Raw genomic sequence first — 19,625 nt, 5'->3', positions numbered from 1 at the left:
AGAAAACACTTAAAGAAAAAAGAAAAAGTAGAGTAATAAACAGAAACTAAAACCAGTAGAGCTGAGGTTTATGGTCGGTTCGGTTCTGTTCTGTTCTGTTCTGTTTTGTTCTGTTCTTTTGTGTTCTGTTCTGTTCTGTTCTGTTCTGTTGTGTTCTGGTCTGTTCTGGACTGTACTGGACTGTACTGGTCTGGTCTGGTCTGGACTGGTCTGAGTTCAGGGTCAGTTGTTGGTTTCTTCAGATGTTCGTCAGTAGTGGAAACAGGTTGGAGAACATGACATTGTTCAGCTCACACAGCAGCGCCTCCTCCCACTGACTCCTCTGACTCCTCCTCCCACTGACCCCTCCTCGCTCTGACCCCTCCTCCCATTGACTCCTCCTCCCTCTGACCCCTCCTCCCACTGACCCCTCCTCCCACTGACCCCTCCTCCCACTGACTCCTCCTCCCACTGACCCCTCCTCCCTCTGACCCCTCCTCCCACCGACTCCTCCTCCCACTGACCCCTCCTCCCTCTGACCCCTCCTCCCATTGACTCCTCCTCCCTCTGACTCCTCCTCCCTCTGACCCCTCCTCCCTCTGACCCCTCCTCCCTCTGACTCCTCCTCCCTCTGACTCCTCCCTCTGACTCCTCCTCCCACTGACTCCTCCTCCCTCTGACCCCTCCTCCCTCTGACTCCTCCTCCCTCTGACTCCTCTCTAAGACCTGAGAGGAGGGAGCGGCTGTGAGAGAGTGATGGAGTGTGAGGAGTGAACGTATGGATAACATACAGCAGACAGGATGGGCGGAGGTCAGCAGGAGGACATACATAAGACAGAAAGTGATGAGTCTGTGTCGCTCTGACGTTTCCCTTTATAGAAACCTCCACAACAACACATCAGTGTCTGAGCCTCGGCTCGCAGTGATGAGGATGGTGGGAGCTGTTTTTAGAGCGGCACTCTGCACAGACACAGAGTCCTTTCCAATCTGGACTTCGACCCTCGTTATTTCCCACATCTCGTCGTCTTCATCGTAAATATTCAGACATTGAGGCAGGTTTAATGGTGAATTTGGAAGAGCTGTGGCAACAGTTGCTCGACACATATTTGAATGTTGAGTCACCTCCTTGTGGTTGTATCCCTCCGCCTCTCAGACTAGTTCCAGGTCACATCCTGTTATCAGTCAGAGCCGTTTATGAACCATCTGTGTGAAGTCTTGAGTTATGGCTAAAAAGTGTTTTGTGAGGTCACACTGACCTTAACCTTTGACCTCTGACCACCAAAATCTAATGAGTTCATCCTTGAGTCCTGGTGAATGTTTGAACCAAATTTAAAGACGTCCTGTCAAGGCGTAACTGAGACATCGTGTCCACGAGAATGAGACGGACGATAAAAATATAAACACACAGAGATGATGTCAGTGGGAGGAGTCAGGGGGGAAGTGTTGCCCCCCCGAGGCTTGTGATGGTGGACGGAAACTGTAGAGCTCTTTGTCTGTTAGAGGAAGAATAATCTGCCTTAGTGATGAATGTAAACTGGACCCTGTTAGAAAAACATCACAATGTTTTTATAATTCTAGCATCAAACTTTTATTGGACAAAAAACTTTAAAATATGAGGTTTAATATTGGAATAATTCAAACTTTACAAACTGAGATTAAATGAATCCTGTAAATTCTGGTTTCATGTCAAAGACGAGTTCCCAGTGGGGGTGAATCCTTCCCGGTCCAACATATCCCAAGATGCATTGCACTCCAGTAATGAAAATAATATGGTACATGTGTTAAAACCAAGAGAATGAAAACAAAGTTTATGTGAGGAGAGCAGAGTCCTCAGAATCTCTGAGTGCGACACGTCCAAACCCACATGTTCATCTCTTCACATCTCGGCCAGACGTCACCTGATTTCATCCTCCAGAGGACGAGGCGGTGCTCGCTCTGTTGGAGTTTCTGTTCGTTCAGTCGTCTCTCTTCGATCGTCACAACAAGTCTTTATGACATCACCCTTTAATACGGAGCGCTGTGGTTCTGGGTCGGTGGATACAGACTCAGAATACAGCAGGAGGTGGACTTCATGAGCAGCACGTCAAAGTTATAGATTCACATCGAGCACAAACTCTGCAGCTGATTTGATTGACAGTCAAACACAAACAATCACAAACATATAAAATGTGTAAAATCAGCTGCGAGAGTCTGATGACGTGTTCATGCAGAAACAACTGATCCAGGTCAGAGGAGGACCAGCAGCTCAGACCAGATCCAGGTCTCAGATCAGATCCAAGTCTCAGCTCAGACCAGATCCAGGCTCAGACTAGATCCAGGTCTCAGATCAGATCAGATCCAGGTCTCAGATCAGATCCAGGAGCTGGGACAGGTTATAAAACCCAGATCAGGTGTCTGTCTCTCTGCAGCTTTGATAATAAAGCGACGTGTTGCTCCTCTTCCTCTTTCTTCGTCCTCCTCATCAGTCAGCAGCTGCTCTCTGTCACTGGAGGAGAAAGGTCAGAGGTCAGAGGTTAATCTCTGCAGTGGCAGTCTACACAACACTGCAACCAGGTGTTCTACCTGGATGTTATTTGTACAGCCAATCAGAGCGCTTCATTTTCAACCCTTCTCTCCACCTGGAGGTGGATTCAGGGATTTTAGTGACCACCAGGGGGCAGAAGCAACAGACTGGAGCTGTACAGGTGAGGGTGTGAACTCACCATACAGGTGTGTTCAGGGGCAAAGGTCACTCCTTTCCCTACTCTCTCCTGAGAGCCGCTGCTGCTGCCGCTGAGCGAGCTCTTCCTCATGATGCCTGAAGCACAAACACAACATCAGGTTTCATGTCATTACGTCATCTCATTATCATAAACTCTGTTGTTGTTGTTGTTTGTGGTGAACAGGCTGCAGTGCCCCTCCCACCTGCAGGGGGCAGCACGTCCAGTCTCTGCAGGCTGTTTTTGTGAGCAGGCGGGTGGTTCCCGCTCTTGGAGAGGCGGCGTTGGCGATGGTTCAACATGGCGGCTGGAGAGACGATACCAGGGGGCGGGGCTTTACCCATCCTCAGGTACAGTCCCTCGATCTCTCGCTTCTGATTGGCCTGTAGGTTCTGCACCTCGGTCAGGTGTCTGGGGGAGGGAGGGAGAGGATTCATGTCGCGTACTCATCTGGACTCTGATCGAGTCTCATTTACATAAATTAACATAAATAATATGTGAGAGCTGGAAGAAGATCATGTGACCACAGGTGTCAAAGGGCTGGAAGCAGCAACACTCCTGACAGGTCAGTTTTAACTCCTCCTCCTTCTTTACTGTTGCTATGTAACTCTGTTGAATAATGACTAGAACATTATGATGTCACACTGAAGCTGACCTTTGACCAAATCAGTTGAGTCAAAGGAATGTTGGTGGCAAATTTGAAGAAATTCCCTTTAGATTCCCTCAGAACCAGAACAGCACCAGAGGAGAACCAGAGGAGAACCACTAGAACAGTACCAAAACTAGAACAGAACCAGAACAGTACCAAAACTAGAACAGAACCAGAATAGAACCAGAACTAGAACAGAACCAATAGCAGAGGTTCATGTTTTATATAAATCTCAGGTTCAATCATGAGTCTTATTTTGAAATCAGACTTAAGGTCTTATATTGAAATTTCTCTCTCTCTGATTGGGCCAATCATCTGCCTCGGTGAGGAAAACATCATCAATCCACCAATCACCTTTCACGCAGCTCCTGTAGCTCCTCCCACATCTCCTCCTTCTCGCTCTCTGATTCGTCAGAGCTGAAGACGGGTGCAGAGCGGCTCCGTGATTGGCTGAGGCTGCCGCTGCTGGCTGACCCGTCCCACTGACTGACACTCAGCCTCTGACCCCCCCTCCTCTTCCTCTCCTCCTCCTCTTCATCCTCACCCCTCCTCCACTGGTCCTCCTGTCCTCCAGCCGGGGAGACTGTCACCATGGCGATGCTACTGTCTGATTCGTTCTGTTCCTCCGTGCTGCTCTCTGAGCTATCTGATTGGTTCGGCCTGGAGGGAGGCGGAGAGTGGGCGGTGGGTGTGGCCTGGTCTAGTGGGCGGGGCTCCTGATGATGGACAGCGGGAACGACTTTAGAGGGCATCACCTGGAAACGACCGACAGTGACGACTGAAGGTTTCTTCACTGTAAAAACACAGAAGAAGAAAGAGTGTGAGCAGCTGGTTGTCCTGTGAAGTGTCGGACTGAGCCGAGCCTCATGTTCCCTCCACAGTCAGACCAGGTGAGCACTTTATTAGGAACACTCCCTGTTCAGAGAGACACTGAAGGTTCCTACAGATGAAGTCTGTGGGAGAAAACTGAAGAAGAAGAAGTCTCAGTCGCTCTGAGCTGTGTCTTACCCTCCTGAATGGGGGACAGTCTGGGTGATGGGAGGACGGGGGGAGACACCTGAACGGGAGGAAGAACATCATCATCATCATCATTATTGTTACATATTCAACCTGATGTCTCGTGGTGGTTATTTACTAATCATCCACGATCATGTCGTTCAAGTTATTTACACATTTTTTAAATAAAAACCAATTAAATGAAAGAAGCTGAAACTAAAACAGAAAAAACAGCAACAAACGATAATAAAGAGATTTTCAACAGGAAATAATTTCACATAAAAACACATTTCTCCTGTATCTCTTACTCTGTGAGGACTGGATGGAGCAGCACTGGGAGCACTGGTCGGACCGGGAGCACCGGTCGGACTCGGAGCACCGGTCGGACTGGGAGCACCGGTCGGACCGGGAGCACCGGTCGGACCGGGAGCACCGGTCGGACCGGGAGCACCGGTCGGACCGGTCGGACTGGGAGCACTGGTCGGACCGGGAGCACCGGTCGGACTGGGAGCGGCGACCATCTCTGAACCTGTAAACCAGACCAATGATCAGTAAATCTGCTCAGTCTGGTGTGATAACACTTTGTGATGTCAGCAGACTCACCATGAGGGGGCGGAGCTGAGCCGACCTTCAGCTGAACCGTGTGACTGTGACGTGGCAATGACTGAATGAACGAGTGAAAACGAATGAATGAACAGAACCTGGGTCAGTGTAGTCCTCTACCTGGACCACAGGGCTCGTTAGTGAAGTCAGGTAATCACAGTGAATATTTAAGAACACACCTGGCTGCCCCCTCCTACCTGAGGCGTGTCAGTCCGGCCTGGCGACGCCCCCTGCTGGCTGTCCTGGGCGGAGCCTGTCTGAGTGAGTTGGTGGCTGTGGGGAGGTTGGGAGCTGAGCGGAGCAGAGAAGGAGGCAGGTGGAGGGTGGAGCTTAGGGCCCAGGGATGGAGACATGGGGGGAGAGTGGAGGGTTTGGGGGGAGGCGAACGGGGGAGACAGGGGCTGGTTTTGGGGGAGAAAGCCCTGGTTCGGGGCCCCAGGTGGGGGCATGAAAGTCTGGGCCATGCTCATGGCCAGAGAGAGCATGTTGGTCAGAGTGAAGAAAGGCTGGTCAGGGGGGGGCCAGATGAGGAGGGGGAGGGGCCGAGGAAGAGGTGGATGGGGGGGTGGGGAGGGAGGGGTTACTGTTGACTCCATGGAGGCCGGGGGCGGGGCTCCGAGCGGGGAAGGGGGCAGTGTAGGGCGAATAGGGGGTAGACTGGAGGTGATACTGAGGAGGAGGAGGGAGGTGGGAGGAGGAAAGGGCGGAGTCTGGGTGGGGGTATTGGAAGGGATAGATGGGGGGCTGATGGGAGGAAGCTGGAGGGGGGGTATTAAAGAGAATTATTCATCTGTTATTAATATAAACATTGGGTCATTTCAATAAGTGTTGTATGTTCATTTTTATCAGCAACAACAAAAACAAATACAAATGTGAAAAGAAAGAGAAAGAAAGAAAATGAAATAAAAAAACGAAAATGATAATCATAGAACAGAAAAGAAAAAATATTGAAAATAAAAAGGAGGAAAAGTCAAAATAAAGTAGAAAAAAATAAACAAATGCAAATAAGAAAAATGAAAAAATAAAATAATATATAAATAAGATAAAAATAAAAAATTGACAGAATGAAAAATAAAACAATTAAAATGAAAAGAAAAAGGAGAAGAAAAATTATTTGGTATTATTATTATTACTATTATTGTTTTGTTATTGTTATTGTTGTTATTATTATTATTATTATTATTATCCTTTGTCTTGTGCCGTGAGCTGGAATGAGCTGCAAACATGAAACGTGGCCCAATGACTGGAAATGATGCGCATCACCACACGGTGGCGCTGTCATTAAAGCTTGAAAATGCAATTTTCCAAAGGGAGAGGCTTTACCGCACCAGGTGTGCTCATGTACCTGATGAGGTGTGAAAAGACTGTGACCTCAGCGGCCTGACGGTGGGCGTGGCCTCAGGGTCGATGTAGAAGTCTACGCCCTTTGAGGGAGAGGGGTCAGCATCAATGTCTGATGGGAAAACACAACAGGTGAGTCAGTCATTCAGCCTGTTTATCACAGGTGAGTAAATATGAACTGAAATAACCCCCCCCCCCTCCTCTTTACCAGGTAGTGAGGATAAGGACAGAGCTCTGGAGAGGCCCGGGGTCGACAGGTGAGGCTGCAGGTTCAAATACGATTAACACCAGAACATCAGTTTACTGAACAGGTTCAAGATGAATCGTTTAACTGATCGATCACTTTGGAAGTTATCAATGAGAACACACACACACACACACACCGTGGACTCAGGCAGTGAGGGGGGGGGTAGGTGAGAGACCCTGTCCGTGTCTGCTGGCTGCTGATGCGTCATTGACTCCACCCTCGTGATGATGTCATACATGCGGAGAATGAATCCTTCCCGCTCTGACGGGAGGATGAAGTCTCTGTGGAGCTGACACACACACACACACACACACACACACACACACACACAGTGTTACAGCTGTAGTTACCTGTCGTATCAGTGAAGGGTTAAAAACAGGGACTTCATCTCTGACGAGTTTTATTCACGTCATTGATCCAGTTCCTCTGACTCTCCAAATTAACAACTACACCTATGTTCTATGTTCTATGTGTTCTATTTTCTATAAGTTCTATAAGTTCTATTTTCTATATGTTCTATATGTTATTGAGTTCAATTTTCAAACCAGAGAAATCTGACTTTAATCATGGTGACATTTCATTGGTCGCCTGTGATGACATCATCTCCTCTATGATCATGTGTCAGTGTGTTTGACAGAAGCTCAACAGTGACTTTTGACTCTTGACACTTTTTCCACCTCGTTGTTTTCAGCTTGTTTTTTGAAGCAGATGATTTTAGTCGTCAGACATCTGGATCTGAAGTTATCGGAGAAACAAGCAGCTCAGCTCCAGCTGCTAGAGACGCGCTCTGATTGGCTGTTGCTACTCACCATCACAGAGGCGATGTCCTCTGGATTGTCTCCGTCCAGGTCGAATTTAAAGGTCACCATCTTACTGTTGTGAGTCTGCAGCTGACACTCCACCACCCGGTCCACCATGTCTGACACCTGAACGCACCACACACACACACACACACACACACACACACTCTGTCAGGTCGTGGTTAATGAAGCTGAGGATGACAGTGAGTCGTGTTCTCACCCTGGTGATTTTCAGACGAGCCCTCGCTCTCCTCCTGAACTGCTTCATCGCCGCCCTTTTCTTTACTTCCTGGTTGCCCTTATCTGATTGGCCGTCATTGCAGTCACTCAAACCTGAGGTCACATCAGAGGTGCAGCTACGGACAGACAGACAATGTGAAGTAAAATCCCTAGTGTGTGTGTGTGTGTGTGTGTGTGTGTGTGTGTGTGTGTGTGTGTGTGTGTCACCTATCAACAGGTGAAGAGAAGCCGCAGACTGATTCAGACGATGGCCGCTCTGCATTATGGGACACAGCAATGCTCTGGAGACAACATGAGGACAAAGATTCAGACTAAACTGACCCTGATCCTGATCCAGGTCTACCTGTCAGACCAGGTGTCAGTACAGTTCTAGTCCTCTAGAGGGTGACACAGATCCATCTCAACACTCCAGCCTCAGCAGAACTGTGTGAGCTCCACACAGAGATTCATATTGATTAAAATGATCAATGACTATGCCCCGTTGCATAGCTGTGATCCGCTGTGATCAGCTGTGATGACTTTTTATTGTGGAGGGACATCAGAGATAATCATCAGGAAGTGATGTCACACTGAACCAGATCAACATGTGGCTCAGGTCTGACTCTGAGGAGGCGGAGTCAAATTCATTTTAGCTCCAACCTCTGTCTATGTTTAAGCCCCGCCCCCTGCTCACCTTGGGGAAACGCAGCACAGGAAGGGGTGGAGCCTTAGATGGAGCCCGGGTCAAAGAGGGAGAAGCCTCAAGGCGAGGGGTTTCATGAGCCACTGGAGTAGGAGCAGAGAAGGACGGGGCGGGGGTGGGGTTTGTGACAGGAGAGGGCGTGGCTTCGACCTTCTCTGTGACACCTGAGGAGTTGTCTATCTCATAGTCCGCTGCCATGGCAACCAGAGGGGAGAGAGATATTTCAATGTGAAGATGATAAAACTTCAGAAACATGAAAATAAAACAGGAAGTGACACGGACATGTGGCAGAGGAATACGACGTGTGTTTGGCCGCCTTGTCATCCTCGTCTCCGTCTTCCTCCGTCCTACTGAACAAGCTGCTGATCCCAGAATCCACCGGGCTGCTGCTTGATGACAGCATTGATGATGTCATGGTTACCATGGATGGGGCTTCTATCCAAGGGGGGGGCGGTGCTGGAACAACTGCTGCGTCCTGCTATAAGTTCAAAACAGAATTTCATTCACGTCGAAAATAGTGGGGTTTTTTTCTGATTCATGATTGAAATTAAATATCTTCAATACATATTTTTATAAATATAATATATAATATATATATAGAAATATATCAGATATCAGACGACATCACGACGACATCATGACGACATCACGACCATCAAATGAACCTCGCCAAAGAAAACTCCTCGACCTTTTTCTTTAGTTTAAAACGTAGAGAACAGATCATTCTCTGCAGGAGTAAACTCAGCCAGCAGGAGGCCTTGTGTTTCATGGATGTTACCATGGCAACAGCCTCAAACACACCTGGCTGGCTACCTTCCCCTCAGCCGATGCGCTTGCAGCAGGTGCAGGTCTCTGATTGGATGGTTCAGGTGGTTGGGGGGTGGGGTCCGGCTCCTCGTCGATGACAGCGTCCGTTTGGCGGTTCAGAGCTCCCTCATGCAGGCGCCGCTGTTTCTCCCGCTGACGTTTTATGGCAGTCACTCTGTGTCTGATCGCCTTGGCAACCAGCTTATAGTCCGCCTCGCACACAAAACCCAACACCACCTGAGAGAGACAGAGAGAGAGAGACAGGTGAGACACCTCAGCCTGCCACCTCGGGTGATGTCATCAGTGTGATGTCATCAGATACCATCTCCTGGGCCACCTCCTCGGGGACGTCTTTGTACAGCTCGAACAGGAACTCGATGGCGTTGTTGTCTTTGTATTTTCCGTGAAGCTTCTTGTTGTCATCCATCCGAAGCCAGAGCTTCAGCGCCGCCCTCGAGCCGTCGTCGTCCTCGGCGAGCTCCACATGAACGCCCAGCTCCTCTTGGAAGAACCGATGGTCCAGCAGGTCCTGAACCGTGAACCTGCAGGACCAAACAAAGACACTGACCATCACCTGATCACCTGAATGCTGAACACCTGATCACCTGAACATCTGAACACCTGAACACTGAACACCTGAACACCTGAACACTGAACACCTGAATACCTGAACATCTGAACACCTGAACACCTGAACACCTGAACACCTGAATACTGCACACCTGAATACCTGAACATCTGATCACCTGAACATCTGAACAAGAACGTCTCCTGAATCAGGACGTTGAGGATCATGGGTAAGTCCTTGTCTAGCCAACGGAGGTGGCATTTTAGACCATGTGTGTACAAACTGCAAGGTGAAATAACCTGCACTGTCCCTTTAAATCAAGAGGGCTGTGATGTCATTACCTCTCGCTGCTGTTGGTTCGGATACAGCCGTCGATTATCTCCTTCAGCTCTGGGACTTTGACTTTGAGGAAACTGTCTGGTTTGATTCCCTGAGAGACAAGTGCACAGTCAAACACCTGAACAGGAACAGGAAGTAGGCAGCACTCTCGTGGGTGGAGCTTACATTGGTGACTTTGCGGTAGATCTGGGCGGCGTTCTGACACTCAGAGTATGGATACTCGGAGGTCGCCATCTCCAGGATGCACATTCCGAAGGCGTAAATGTCCACAGCCTCATCGTACTTCTCCTCGTACATCTCTGGAGCCATAAACTCCGGGGTCCCTGAACACACCACAAGTCACAGTATGAAATACAATAACGGCAGCAACTACAAACAACTGCATCTAATGTCTACACACTGGTCGTACCGATGACGCTCTTGGCGAACGAGGCCTTCTTGAGCGTGGCGAGGCCCAGGTCGCCGATCTTGACGGAGGCAGTGGGCCCGGTGATGAAGATGTTGTCGCACTTGAGGTCCCGGTGCAGGATGGGAGGGGAGCGCGAGTGCATGAAATGAAGCCCCTTCAAGATCTGGAAACTCCAACGCTGCAGCAGCTTCAGCTTCATCTGACGGAACCTGCGCAGGTACCTGGAGGGAAACACAGGTCTCAGCTCAGGTGAGGTTCAGGTGAGAGCAGAGTGTGGAACTAAGATTGTGTGAGATGTTCAGGAACTAAAATGTTGAAGGAACAGGACCTAGCATGGATCCCTGAAGAACTCCACCCAGGTTTGTCTGAATCTGCACAAAAATGGTCATTTAGAAATAAAAACGTTTGTTTCTTCTTCTGTGTTTTATTTGAAGTGTTGATCCATCAGAAGATTTAAAAACCATCTCAGTGTAGTTTTGGAGCTGGAGCTCTAGTAACAACAGGTCGGTGAGCCAATCAGAAGAGAGACTCAGAGCCTCCTCTCTTCTGATTGGCTGACATGCCCAGTCACTGTGCAGCATCTCCTTGATATGTCTCGGTCTTGATGAGTGACCACTTCCTGTTGTGTTGTTAAAACAAGTTAAAGTTAAAACAACAACAATAGGGTTGGATGGATGGGTCCAGGTGGGCGGGGCTTGGGTGTAGATGAGGGCAGTGACTGCTTTGTTATGACATCACAAAGATCCAAGAGTCCTGATGGCTCGTTTTAAGGCAGAGTTTCAAAACATATACCTGTATATTTGATGTTATTATATTATGATAATATAATATAGATCATATAATAATATAGACTCTATTATTAGAATCTATAAAAACAAAATCTGAAATAGCAGTAAGGTCCAAACCGAGCAGGTTCTGCAGGTCCTGGTTCTGGACTCACGTTTTGAGGGTCCCGGACGTCATCAGCTCCGTCACCAGGATGGTGCACTTGCGGCCCTTCTGCACCGACTTCCAGGAGTCGAAGAATCGGACGATGTTGGGATGCTGCAGAGCTTTCAGCATCTCCACCTCCTCACAGAACCGCTGACGCTCCACCTTGTTCAGACGATGGGTCTGACGGGGTCAAAGGTCATACGTCAACACATGAATGAATTCATTGACACTTCGAGCTGAGAGTCGACTGTGAGAAAAACCTGAAGGACACTGAGCCCTCATACCGTCTGTAACAACACGCCGCTGATGATTTGCTGACATGATAACACACAAACGTTTTCTTGTTGGGTCATAAATAAAACTGTGTGTTCTGCAGGACGACTCGGCTCACGGCAGCTACATGTTATAACTTTAATAACGTTATAAACCTGATGAAGCTTCACACCTTCTGTTACTCTAACCAGACTCAGATTTCATATCCACAAACCACTGATCTGTTTCCTAATGTTGTTCCTTTAAGACATGTTGACCAACCGGTCTTATACACACGCGTTGATATATTAATAATAATAATATAATATAATATAATATAATGAGTTAGGAGTGAACTCAGTGAAAGTCCTCACAGGTGAGGTGTAACTGCTGCAGACCAATGGGAGTGAAGGACAGGTGACATGTTGGTGTGTTAATTTTTTTTTAATGACCATAAACATGCAACACAGAGCTGACCTTTGACCTCATTAACTGTGTGTGTGTGTGTGAGAGTGTGTCTGTGTGTGTGTGTGTGTGTGTGTGTGTGTGTGTGTGTGTGTGTGTGTGTGTGCTGTTATCAACACCAACCAGCAGCTGTCTGTCCAATCAGATACTGAGTACAGAACGACAAACTGCTGAGTCACTGTTCTATCAAACACACACACACACACACACGTTTGTCTATACTTGTGAGGACCAAGCCCCTCGACCCTGAACCTGACTCACACCTGGACCTTCAAACCAGGTGTGACTGACAGATTTACATCATCTGAGTTTAGTGAGTTAGAATGGATGATATTCATATAAATGTGTGTGTGTGTGTGTGGGTTAAATATTACTAAACCTGAAGAACCCCCCACAGGTGATGGTTCCTCATTCTGAGCCAATCACAGCTCAGAGCTGCATCAGCAGCCAATAAAACTATAAGATCAGCTCAGATACACTGTCACCTCAGATAACACACACACACACACACACACACTGTGATCACACAGGTCGCCGCTTCCTGATTCGCTCAGCTGACCGGCGGCAGCAGCGTAATACAGTGCGCCCTGTAGGTGCTCTTGTGCGTAGGAATACGGTAGTTCAGCGGTTGAAAGAATGTAGTGCCAAAGGAAAGTTCTGTTTTCACAGGAAGATAAAGATGAAAATCTTCTACATGAAGCTTCATTTAAACAGATGTTGGATTGTTTCACTGGCGTCTTTTAAAAGTGTCTACAACAGGTGTTTTCTGCTGGCCCCGCCCACAGCAGCTCAGCACTCTGACGCTCTGCAGGTGCTGCTGGTCATTTCTCCTGACTGGCAGCCACTGATCATGATCTACTGCAGGTAATATGTGTGTGTGTGTGTGTGTGTGTGTGTGTGTGTGTGTGTGTGTGTCACCTGCAGCTCACACCAGGCCACCTCCACCGTGGTCTCCGTGTCCAGACCTCTGTAAACCGTCTTGAAAGATCCTCGTCCGATCTCGATGTTGAACTTGAGGAATCGTCCATCAGGAGACGAGGCCACCGCCTGCGTCTCCTCTTCGTCATGCTCCTCCTCCTCGTCCTTCTGTTGCCACGGTAACACCTCCCTGTTGGAGTCTGACAGTGTCACCCCCGTATCCTCACCCGAGTCTGAGCTGACCTGCTGATTGGCCAGAGGGCTCACCGCAGGCTCTGATTGGCTGTCCTTTGAGGTCGTCATGGTAATGAGAGGAAGAGGAGGAGGAAGGATGGACTCCTTCTCATCCTCCTCCTCTTCTTCAGGTCTTCTCTTGCTTTGGGTCAGCATCCTGCTCAGACTCTCCTCCTCCTTCTCTTCCTCACCAGGTTGTGAGGGCAGGTCACGTGTCGTCTCCACAGTGACACCGGGTCGAGTCCCACACTATGATGTCAGAGGAGTGGGAGGAGCTTGAGGGGTCTCCAGACAAATGTCAGTCTGAAACATCACATGAGTTACATTTAGTCAGGTGATCTACCTGAGACCTGACCAGCTGACCTGAGCACCCCCCCCCCTTCAGATCAGGGTCTTCACAATCCAGTGTTTATGTTTGTACACGTCAAACAGCCGGAACATGTCCACCGGGACACACCTGTCTCACACCTGAGACTCAGATACACTGTGACATCACTGATGATGCATTTATTTGCTGCAAGGAAATTGAAATGAGCAGAAGCTCCCGACTCGTCTGAAACAACTAATAAAGAACTATTTCACTAATTATAATAATAATAATCATCAAACGTTTTTCACAATAAAATGTTTCAGAAAACAATATATAGATTAGACTTTTGTATTTATTGATTTATTATAAAAATTCATTCAACCACAAAAAAACTAATACATGAATTTTATTAAATTAACAATAATAATAATAATAATAATAATAATAGTAATTACATTATTATTATTATTATTATTATTATTATTATTATTATTATTATTATTATTATTATTACTGTACGCTGAGTCATTTATGATACACAGGCAGGTTTGTGTTATTTTAAACTCCAAATTAAGTTTATTATTCCATTATTTGATTTAACTGGGTTACTTTAATTAGTATTTCATTATATATTTTACATCATAATTTAATTAATTATATTATTTTATGCATATATACATGTATACATGATTAAAACAATAAATAATATTTTATCACAATAATATTTTTTTAATTAAATTTTTTTAAATAGTTATACTTATTATATTATATTATATTATACTATATTCTGAGCGTGTACTCACTGTGTCAGCAGCAGCGGGTGAGTTAATGAGGCCGAGCGGACAAACTGGAACCAGTAAAACCACAACAGAAACCAGCAGCTGACTGTATGATCTTTAAAGTCCACGTTCTACAAGAGTCCGCCTCAGATAAAACTCTCACAGCCACAGTCAGTCCTGAGTCCTCCGGCTTCTTCTTCTCTTGTTTCTAAGAATTACTGCAGACCGAGCAACAGCACGAGCTCTATCAGCACTGAGCAGACTGCACGAGCCGCAACAAGCCCCGCCCACCGGACACCTGTCACCTGCCTGATAGAAACAGACAGGGAGGGAAGCTGTTCAGTATGACACAGCAACAGGTCTCTCTCTCTCTCTCTCTCTCTCTCTCTCTCCCTCGCTTTTATAATCAATATTTATATTTATATTTTATTAAACATTTAGTATGTCTTTTTTCTGATGGTGATTGTGATGATGATGATGATGGTGATGGTGATTGTGATCGTTAGGAAGTTCTGATTTAAAAGATCTGGCACTCTCAGCTCATGTGTAATTTTATTTACATTTTTTGATAGAAAATAATGTTATTTATGAATTAAGACCCAGTGGACCCGGATCAGAGTGTGGAGTCCAGTTCCAGTGTGAAGACAGGAACGGAAACAGACCTGTTTATTAGATCTGTTATCGATTGTCTGAGTCTGCTCTGCTGCTTCTGCCTGCGATCTCCCAGAATCCTCCGCGCTCCAACAGTTGCCAGTCATTGTGACGTTAGCTTGAGGATCAGAGTGACTGTGCAGGTAAAGACCCGGTTCAGACCTGCTCATCGTCCCCCTGTTCATACTGCTGGAGCTCCGTGTATCCCCTCACTGTCTGCCGTTTGTCTTCCAGACACCATGAAGGAGACAGCGGCCAAGCGGCGCGACAAAGCGGGAGGCCGGGACCGGGACTCCAAAGCGGACAAGCCGAAGGACCCGGGCCCAGAACCGCAGGACGTGGAGATGCCGGAGGAGGAGACGGCCACCGCGGCCAAACAGCCCAAAGAACTGGACAGCCTGACCCTGGACGGTAAAACTCCATTGCACCGTTAAAAGCACCGGGAGAGCCCGGGACAGGTTTACAGCCGGAGACCGAGTTCACTCCGCGGTGTTAGCCTGTTAGCATGGCGGGCTAACAGACGCCGGAGGAGCTAACGTCCAAACACTGTTTAGATTCAGTAGCTAACCGGAGCTAACGGACATTTACCGGGGATCGTTCCTCTGTCGTTCCACGAGTGGACGTTATTAAACAGCTCAGACCACATGAGACCGGGTCCAGCTCAAAAACAGTTCATGTAGCCTCGGCAGACCTGGACCAGAGGAATCAAAACCTGTTAAAACCCGGACTCGTGCGTTAGGAATCTAATCTGTGTAACGTGTTTCACAGACCACAGCAGACCATGTCTGCAGAAGCCCTTCTGTATGTGTCAGACCCAGACTAGATCAACACGGAGGCTCATTAAACCTGTCTGTGAATCATGATTCCTCTCCATGAGACCAGGTCCAGATCAGAAACATGATCCACGTGGAGACGGTTCATCTGTCCCGCAGCTTCAGAAGATCAATGTTTTTATTGTTGTGATTGGAACATGAATCGATGAGTCATTGTAAACAATAATCATGTGACTGAAGCTGCAACAAGTTATTAATGAACTGCTGTTTGTCTCTCCTCTTCCTGTGGGTGTTGGCCACACCCCCTCTGACCTCCTCCTCCTCTGATCTTCACCTCCTCCTCCTCTGATCTCTCCTACTCTGATCTTCACCTCCTCCTCTGATCTTCACCTCCTCCTCCTCTTCCTCCTCCTCTGATCTTCACCTCCTCCTCCTCTGATCTCTCCTACTCTGATCTTCACCTCCTCCTCTGATCTTCACCTCCTCCTCCTCGTCCTCCTCCTCTGATCTTCACCTCCTCCTCCTCTGATCTCTCCTACTCTGATCTTCACCTCCTCCTGATCTTCACCTCCTCCTCCTCTTCCTCCTCCTCTGATCTTCCCCTCCTCCTCCTCTGATCTCTCCTACTCTGATCTTCACCTCCTCCTCTGATCTTCACCTCCTCCTCCTCGTCCTCCTCCTCTGATCTTCACCTCCTCCTCCTCCTCCTCCTCTGATCTCACCTCCTCCTCCTCCTCCTCCTCCTCCCTCCCCCAGACATCAGGGAGCATGTGAAGCAGATAGAGAAGGCGGTGTCGGGGAAGGAGCCTCGGTTCGTGCTCCGTGCTCTGCGAGCGTTGCCGTCGACGAGCCGCCGCCTCAACACCAACGTGCTGCATAAAGCCATCTGCGGCTTCTTCACCAACAACGCCACCACCAGAGACTTCCTGCTGGGCTTCCTGGAGGAGGTGAGGAGACCCCCCCCCCCCATCACTGATCACCTTCAGTATTGATTAACCTGCTTTAACCTCCAGATTTACCTGGGCCTAGGTAACATGTCTGTGTGTCTCTCTCTCAGCCCATGGAGATGGCGGAGGGAGACGTCCAGTTTCGTCCGAGGACAGGTAAAGCAGCGTCGGCTCCTCTGCTGCCGGAGGTGGAGGCTTACCTGCAGCTGCTGCTGGTGGTTCACCTGACCAACAACAAGAGATACACTGAGGTCCGTCACATGTTCTGACATCACTGACGAGTGAGCGTGTAATAGGCCCAGAGCAGTGAAAGCAGTCGGGGAGCTCTGATTGGTCGAGGGCTGACCTGTACACTGTGATGTCAGAGGAGTGCCATGAAAAAGAATAAACTGTAAGAGAATAAAAAATCAATGAGGAAACACAGAAATAAGAAAATAAAAAATGAGCTTTTAATGAATGAAAATAATAATATGATGCAAATTATTCTTTACATGATTTATTTATTTTTATGACACTCCTGTGATGTCACCATGAAATGTAGTAGTTGATACCAATACCAGTGAAATTCCACGATTCTCGACACCACGGTAAAAAAAATCACCTACTTTCTCTTTCAAAAATACAAATAAAAAACCATTAAACAAAAGTGGAATGTATTCTTCACAAAAATACTGTGCTAAAATATAAACATTCAACTTTTTATTGCACAGTTGACCAAATCCAAAATGTGGAAATAATAGATATAATAAGATGAAACATCTAGTCGCATGTCGCCTTCAAGTTTTAAAGAAAAACAAAACTTTGCTAAAATAAAGATCAGTTGCTCAGACAGTTGACGTGCTGCTTGTGCGCGATGAACCTGACCAGGTGACGAGCACTCACCTGCCTCCCTGAACAGGAAGTCAGTCTTACGTTACTTCCTTAGAGCGTGATGATCCATCTCGTCACGTGTCGGGACTTTTCGGTTCTTTTCGGTACCATCACGTTTTTTGCGACTTGGTACCGAAGTATCGGTTCTGGTGTCAACCCAACTCCATAGACTGTCACTGTTTCTGTAGAGCGATGACGAAGAGGATGATGAGGATGTTGATGTGAATGTTTCAGGCTCAGAAAGTGTCTGACGACCTGCTGCAGAAGATCGGCTCTAAGAACCGCAGAGCTCTGGACCTGGTGGCTGCCAAGTGTTATTATTACCACGCCAGAGTGTACGAGTTCCTCAACCAGTTTGACACCATGCGCAGGTACACACACACACTCACACACACACACTCACACCCAGACAGACAGACAGACAGACAGACACACACACACGGACAGACACACACTCACACACACACACTCACACCCAGACAGACAGACAGACAGACAGACACACACACACGGACAGACACACACTCACACACACACACTCACACCCAGACAGACAGACAGACAGACAGACACACACACACGGACAGACACACACTCACACACACACACTCACACCCAGACAGACAGACAGACAGACAGACACACACACACGGACAGACACACACTCACACACACACACTCACACCCAGACAGACAGACAGACAGACAGACACACACACACGGACAGACACACACTCACACACACACACTCACACCCAGACAGACAGACAGACAGACAGACACACACACACGGACAGACACACACTCACACACACACACTCACACCCAGACAGACAGACAGACAGACAGACACACACACACGGACAGACACACACTCACACACACACACTCACACCCAGACAGACAGACAGACAGACAGACACACACACACACAGACAGACAGACACACACACACGGGTGTAGTGTGGTGTGAGAGTGTGTGTGGTGTGTCTCTGGGTCTGTGGGTACTGTCATGGTCTGGAGTGTTGTTTGGATCGGTCTTCTGTGGGGTTTCTGTCTTGGTCTGGCTCTGTTGGTCTGTCTGTCCTGTCTGTTCTGTCTGTCTGTCCCTGGTCTGTGGTTGGGTCTGAGTCCTGTGTGTGTAGTGAAGTGTGTGTGTGGTTGTGTGGTGGTGTGTGTGGTGAGTGGGTGTGTGTGTGAGGTGGGTGGTGGGGTCTGTCGTGTGTGTGTGTCTGTCTGTTGGGTCTGTGTGGTTGTGTGTGTTCTTGTGTTCCATCCACGCCTGTCATGTGGTCTGTCTGTGTGGTGTGTGGAGTGTGTGGAGTGTGTTGTGAGAGTGTCTGTGTCCTGTCTGTTGTGTGTGTGTGTGAGTGTGTGTGAGAGTGTGGTGTGAGAGTTGTGTCGTGAGAGAGTTGTGGTGAGAGTGTGTGTGAGAGTGTGTCTGTTCTGTTCTGTCCTGTCCCTTGTCTGTCGTCTGTCTGCTGTCTGTGCTGTTGTGCTGTCTGTCTGTCTGTTCTGTCTGTGTGCCTGGAGTGAGTGTGGTGGGTGCGTGTCTGTCTGTGTGTGTGTGTGGTTGTGTGTGTTGTGTGAGAGTGTATGTGGTGTGTCGTCGTTGCTGTAGTGTGTTTCTTCTGTTCCGTGTGAGTGGTGTGTGTCGTGTGCTGTGTGTTTGTTGGTGTGTGTGTGGTCTCTGAATCTGTGCTGTCTTGTCTGTCTGTCTCTAGTTGTGTGATCTTGTTTTTTTTCTTTTCCTGGTTGTCTGTGTCGATTTGTGTGGTGAGTGTGTGTGTGGTGGTGGTGTGTGTGTGTGTGTGTGTGTGTGTGTGGTGTGTGTGTGTGTGTGTGTGTGGTGTGTGTGTGGTTGTGTGTGTGTGTGTGTACCTGCGCATGGTGTCAAACTGGTTGAGGAACTAGCTTTGACACTCTGAGTGGTAATAAAACACTTGGCAGCCACCACGGTCAGAGCTTCTGCGGTTCTTAGAGCCGATCTTCTGAAGCAAGGTGTCAAGAACACTTTCCTGAGCCTGAAACATTCACATCACACATCTCATCATCCTCTTCGTCTCGCTTCTTACAGAAACAAGTGACAGTCCTATGAGAGTTGGGTTGACACCAGAACCGATACTTCGGTACC

At 48.0% G+C, this 19,625-nt stretch overlaps 2 protein-coding genes across 3 annotated transcripts in view; one reads left to right on the top strand and one right to left on the bottom strand.

Annotated features, from left to right (window-relative positions):
- Positions 1-1,559: 1,559 nt before the first annotated feature.
- Positions 1,560-14,433, bottom strand: LOC111226850 (serine/threonine-protein kinase WNK4-like). The gene is made up of 25 exons (XM_022752146.1): positions 14,275-14,433; positions 12,928-13,464; positions 11,300-11,472; positions 10,360-10,580; positions 10,116-10,273; positions 9,953-10,041; positions 9,366-9,585; positions 9,038-9,280; positions 8,519-8,714; positions 8,228-8,427; positions 7,762-7,835; positions 7,535-7,670; positions 7,324-7,440; positions 6,651-6,803; positions 6,476-6,530; positions 6,272-6,379; positions 5,511-5,684; positions 5,106-5,458; positions 4,927-4,987; positions 4,632-4,852; positions 4,336-4,384; positions 3,682-4,120; positions 2,884-3,089; positions 2,682-2,776; positions 1,560-2,464 (listed from the first exon to the last, which is right to left on the bottom strand). The coding sequence occupies exons 2-25, from the start codon at positions 13,315-13,317 to the stop codon at positions 2,462-2,464; spliced, it is 4,134 nt and encodes a 1,377-aa protein (XP_022607867.1). The 5' UTR covers positions 13,318-13,464; positions 14,275-14,433; the 3' UTR covers positions 1,560-2,461.
- A 514-nt stretch (positions 14,434-14,947) lies between these two features.
- psmd3 (proteasome 26S subunit, non-ATPase 3) overlaps positions 14,948-19,625 on the top strand; it is an 11,219-nt gene continuing 6,541 nt past the window's right edge. The window contains exons 1-5 of one of the 2 annotated variants that reach the window (XM_022752125.1): positions 14,948-15,044; positions 15,136-15,312; positions 16,431-16,621; positions 16,732-16,872; positions 17,726-17,862. In XM_022752125.1, the coding sequence (XP_022607846.1) occupies positions 15,141-15,312; positions 16,431-16,621; positions 16,732-16,872; positions 17,726-17,862 (641 nt within the window). In that variant the 5' untranslated portion in view covers positions 14,948-15,044; positions 15,136-15,140. Of the gene's footprint in view, positions 15,313-16,430; positions 16,622-16,731; positions 16,873-17,725; positions 17,863-19,625 lie in introns of both variants that reach the window. The other variant, XM_022752124.1, reaches the window with a different exon arrangement.

This window comes from Seriola dumerili, unplaced genomic scaffold, assembly GCF_002260705.1.
Source record: "Seriola dumerili isolate Sdu_G_001 unplaced genomic scaffold, Sdu_1.0 BDQW01000166.1, whole genome shotgun sequence".
Lineage (NCBI taxonomy): Eukaryota > Metazoa > Chordata > Actinopteri > Carangiformes > Carangidae > Seriola > Seriola dumerili.
The sequence above is the reverse complement of the archived record's forward strand: the minus strand, read 5'-3'. Positions and strand labels throughout refer to the sequence as shown.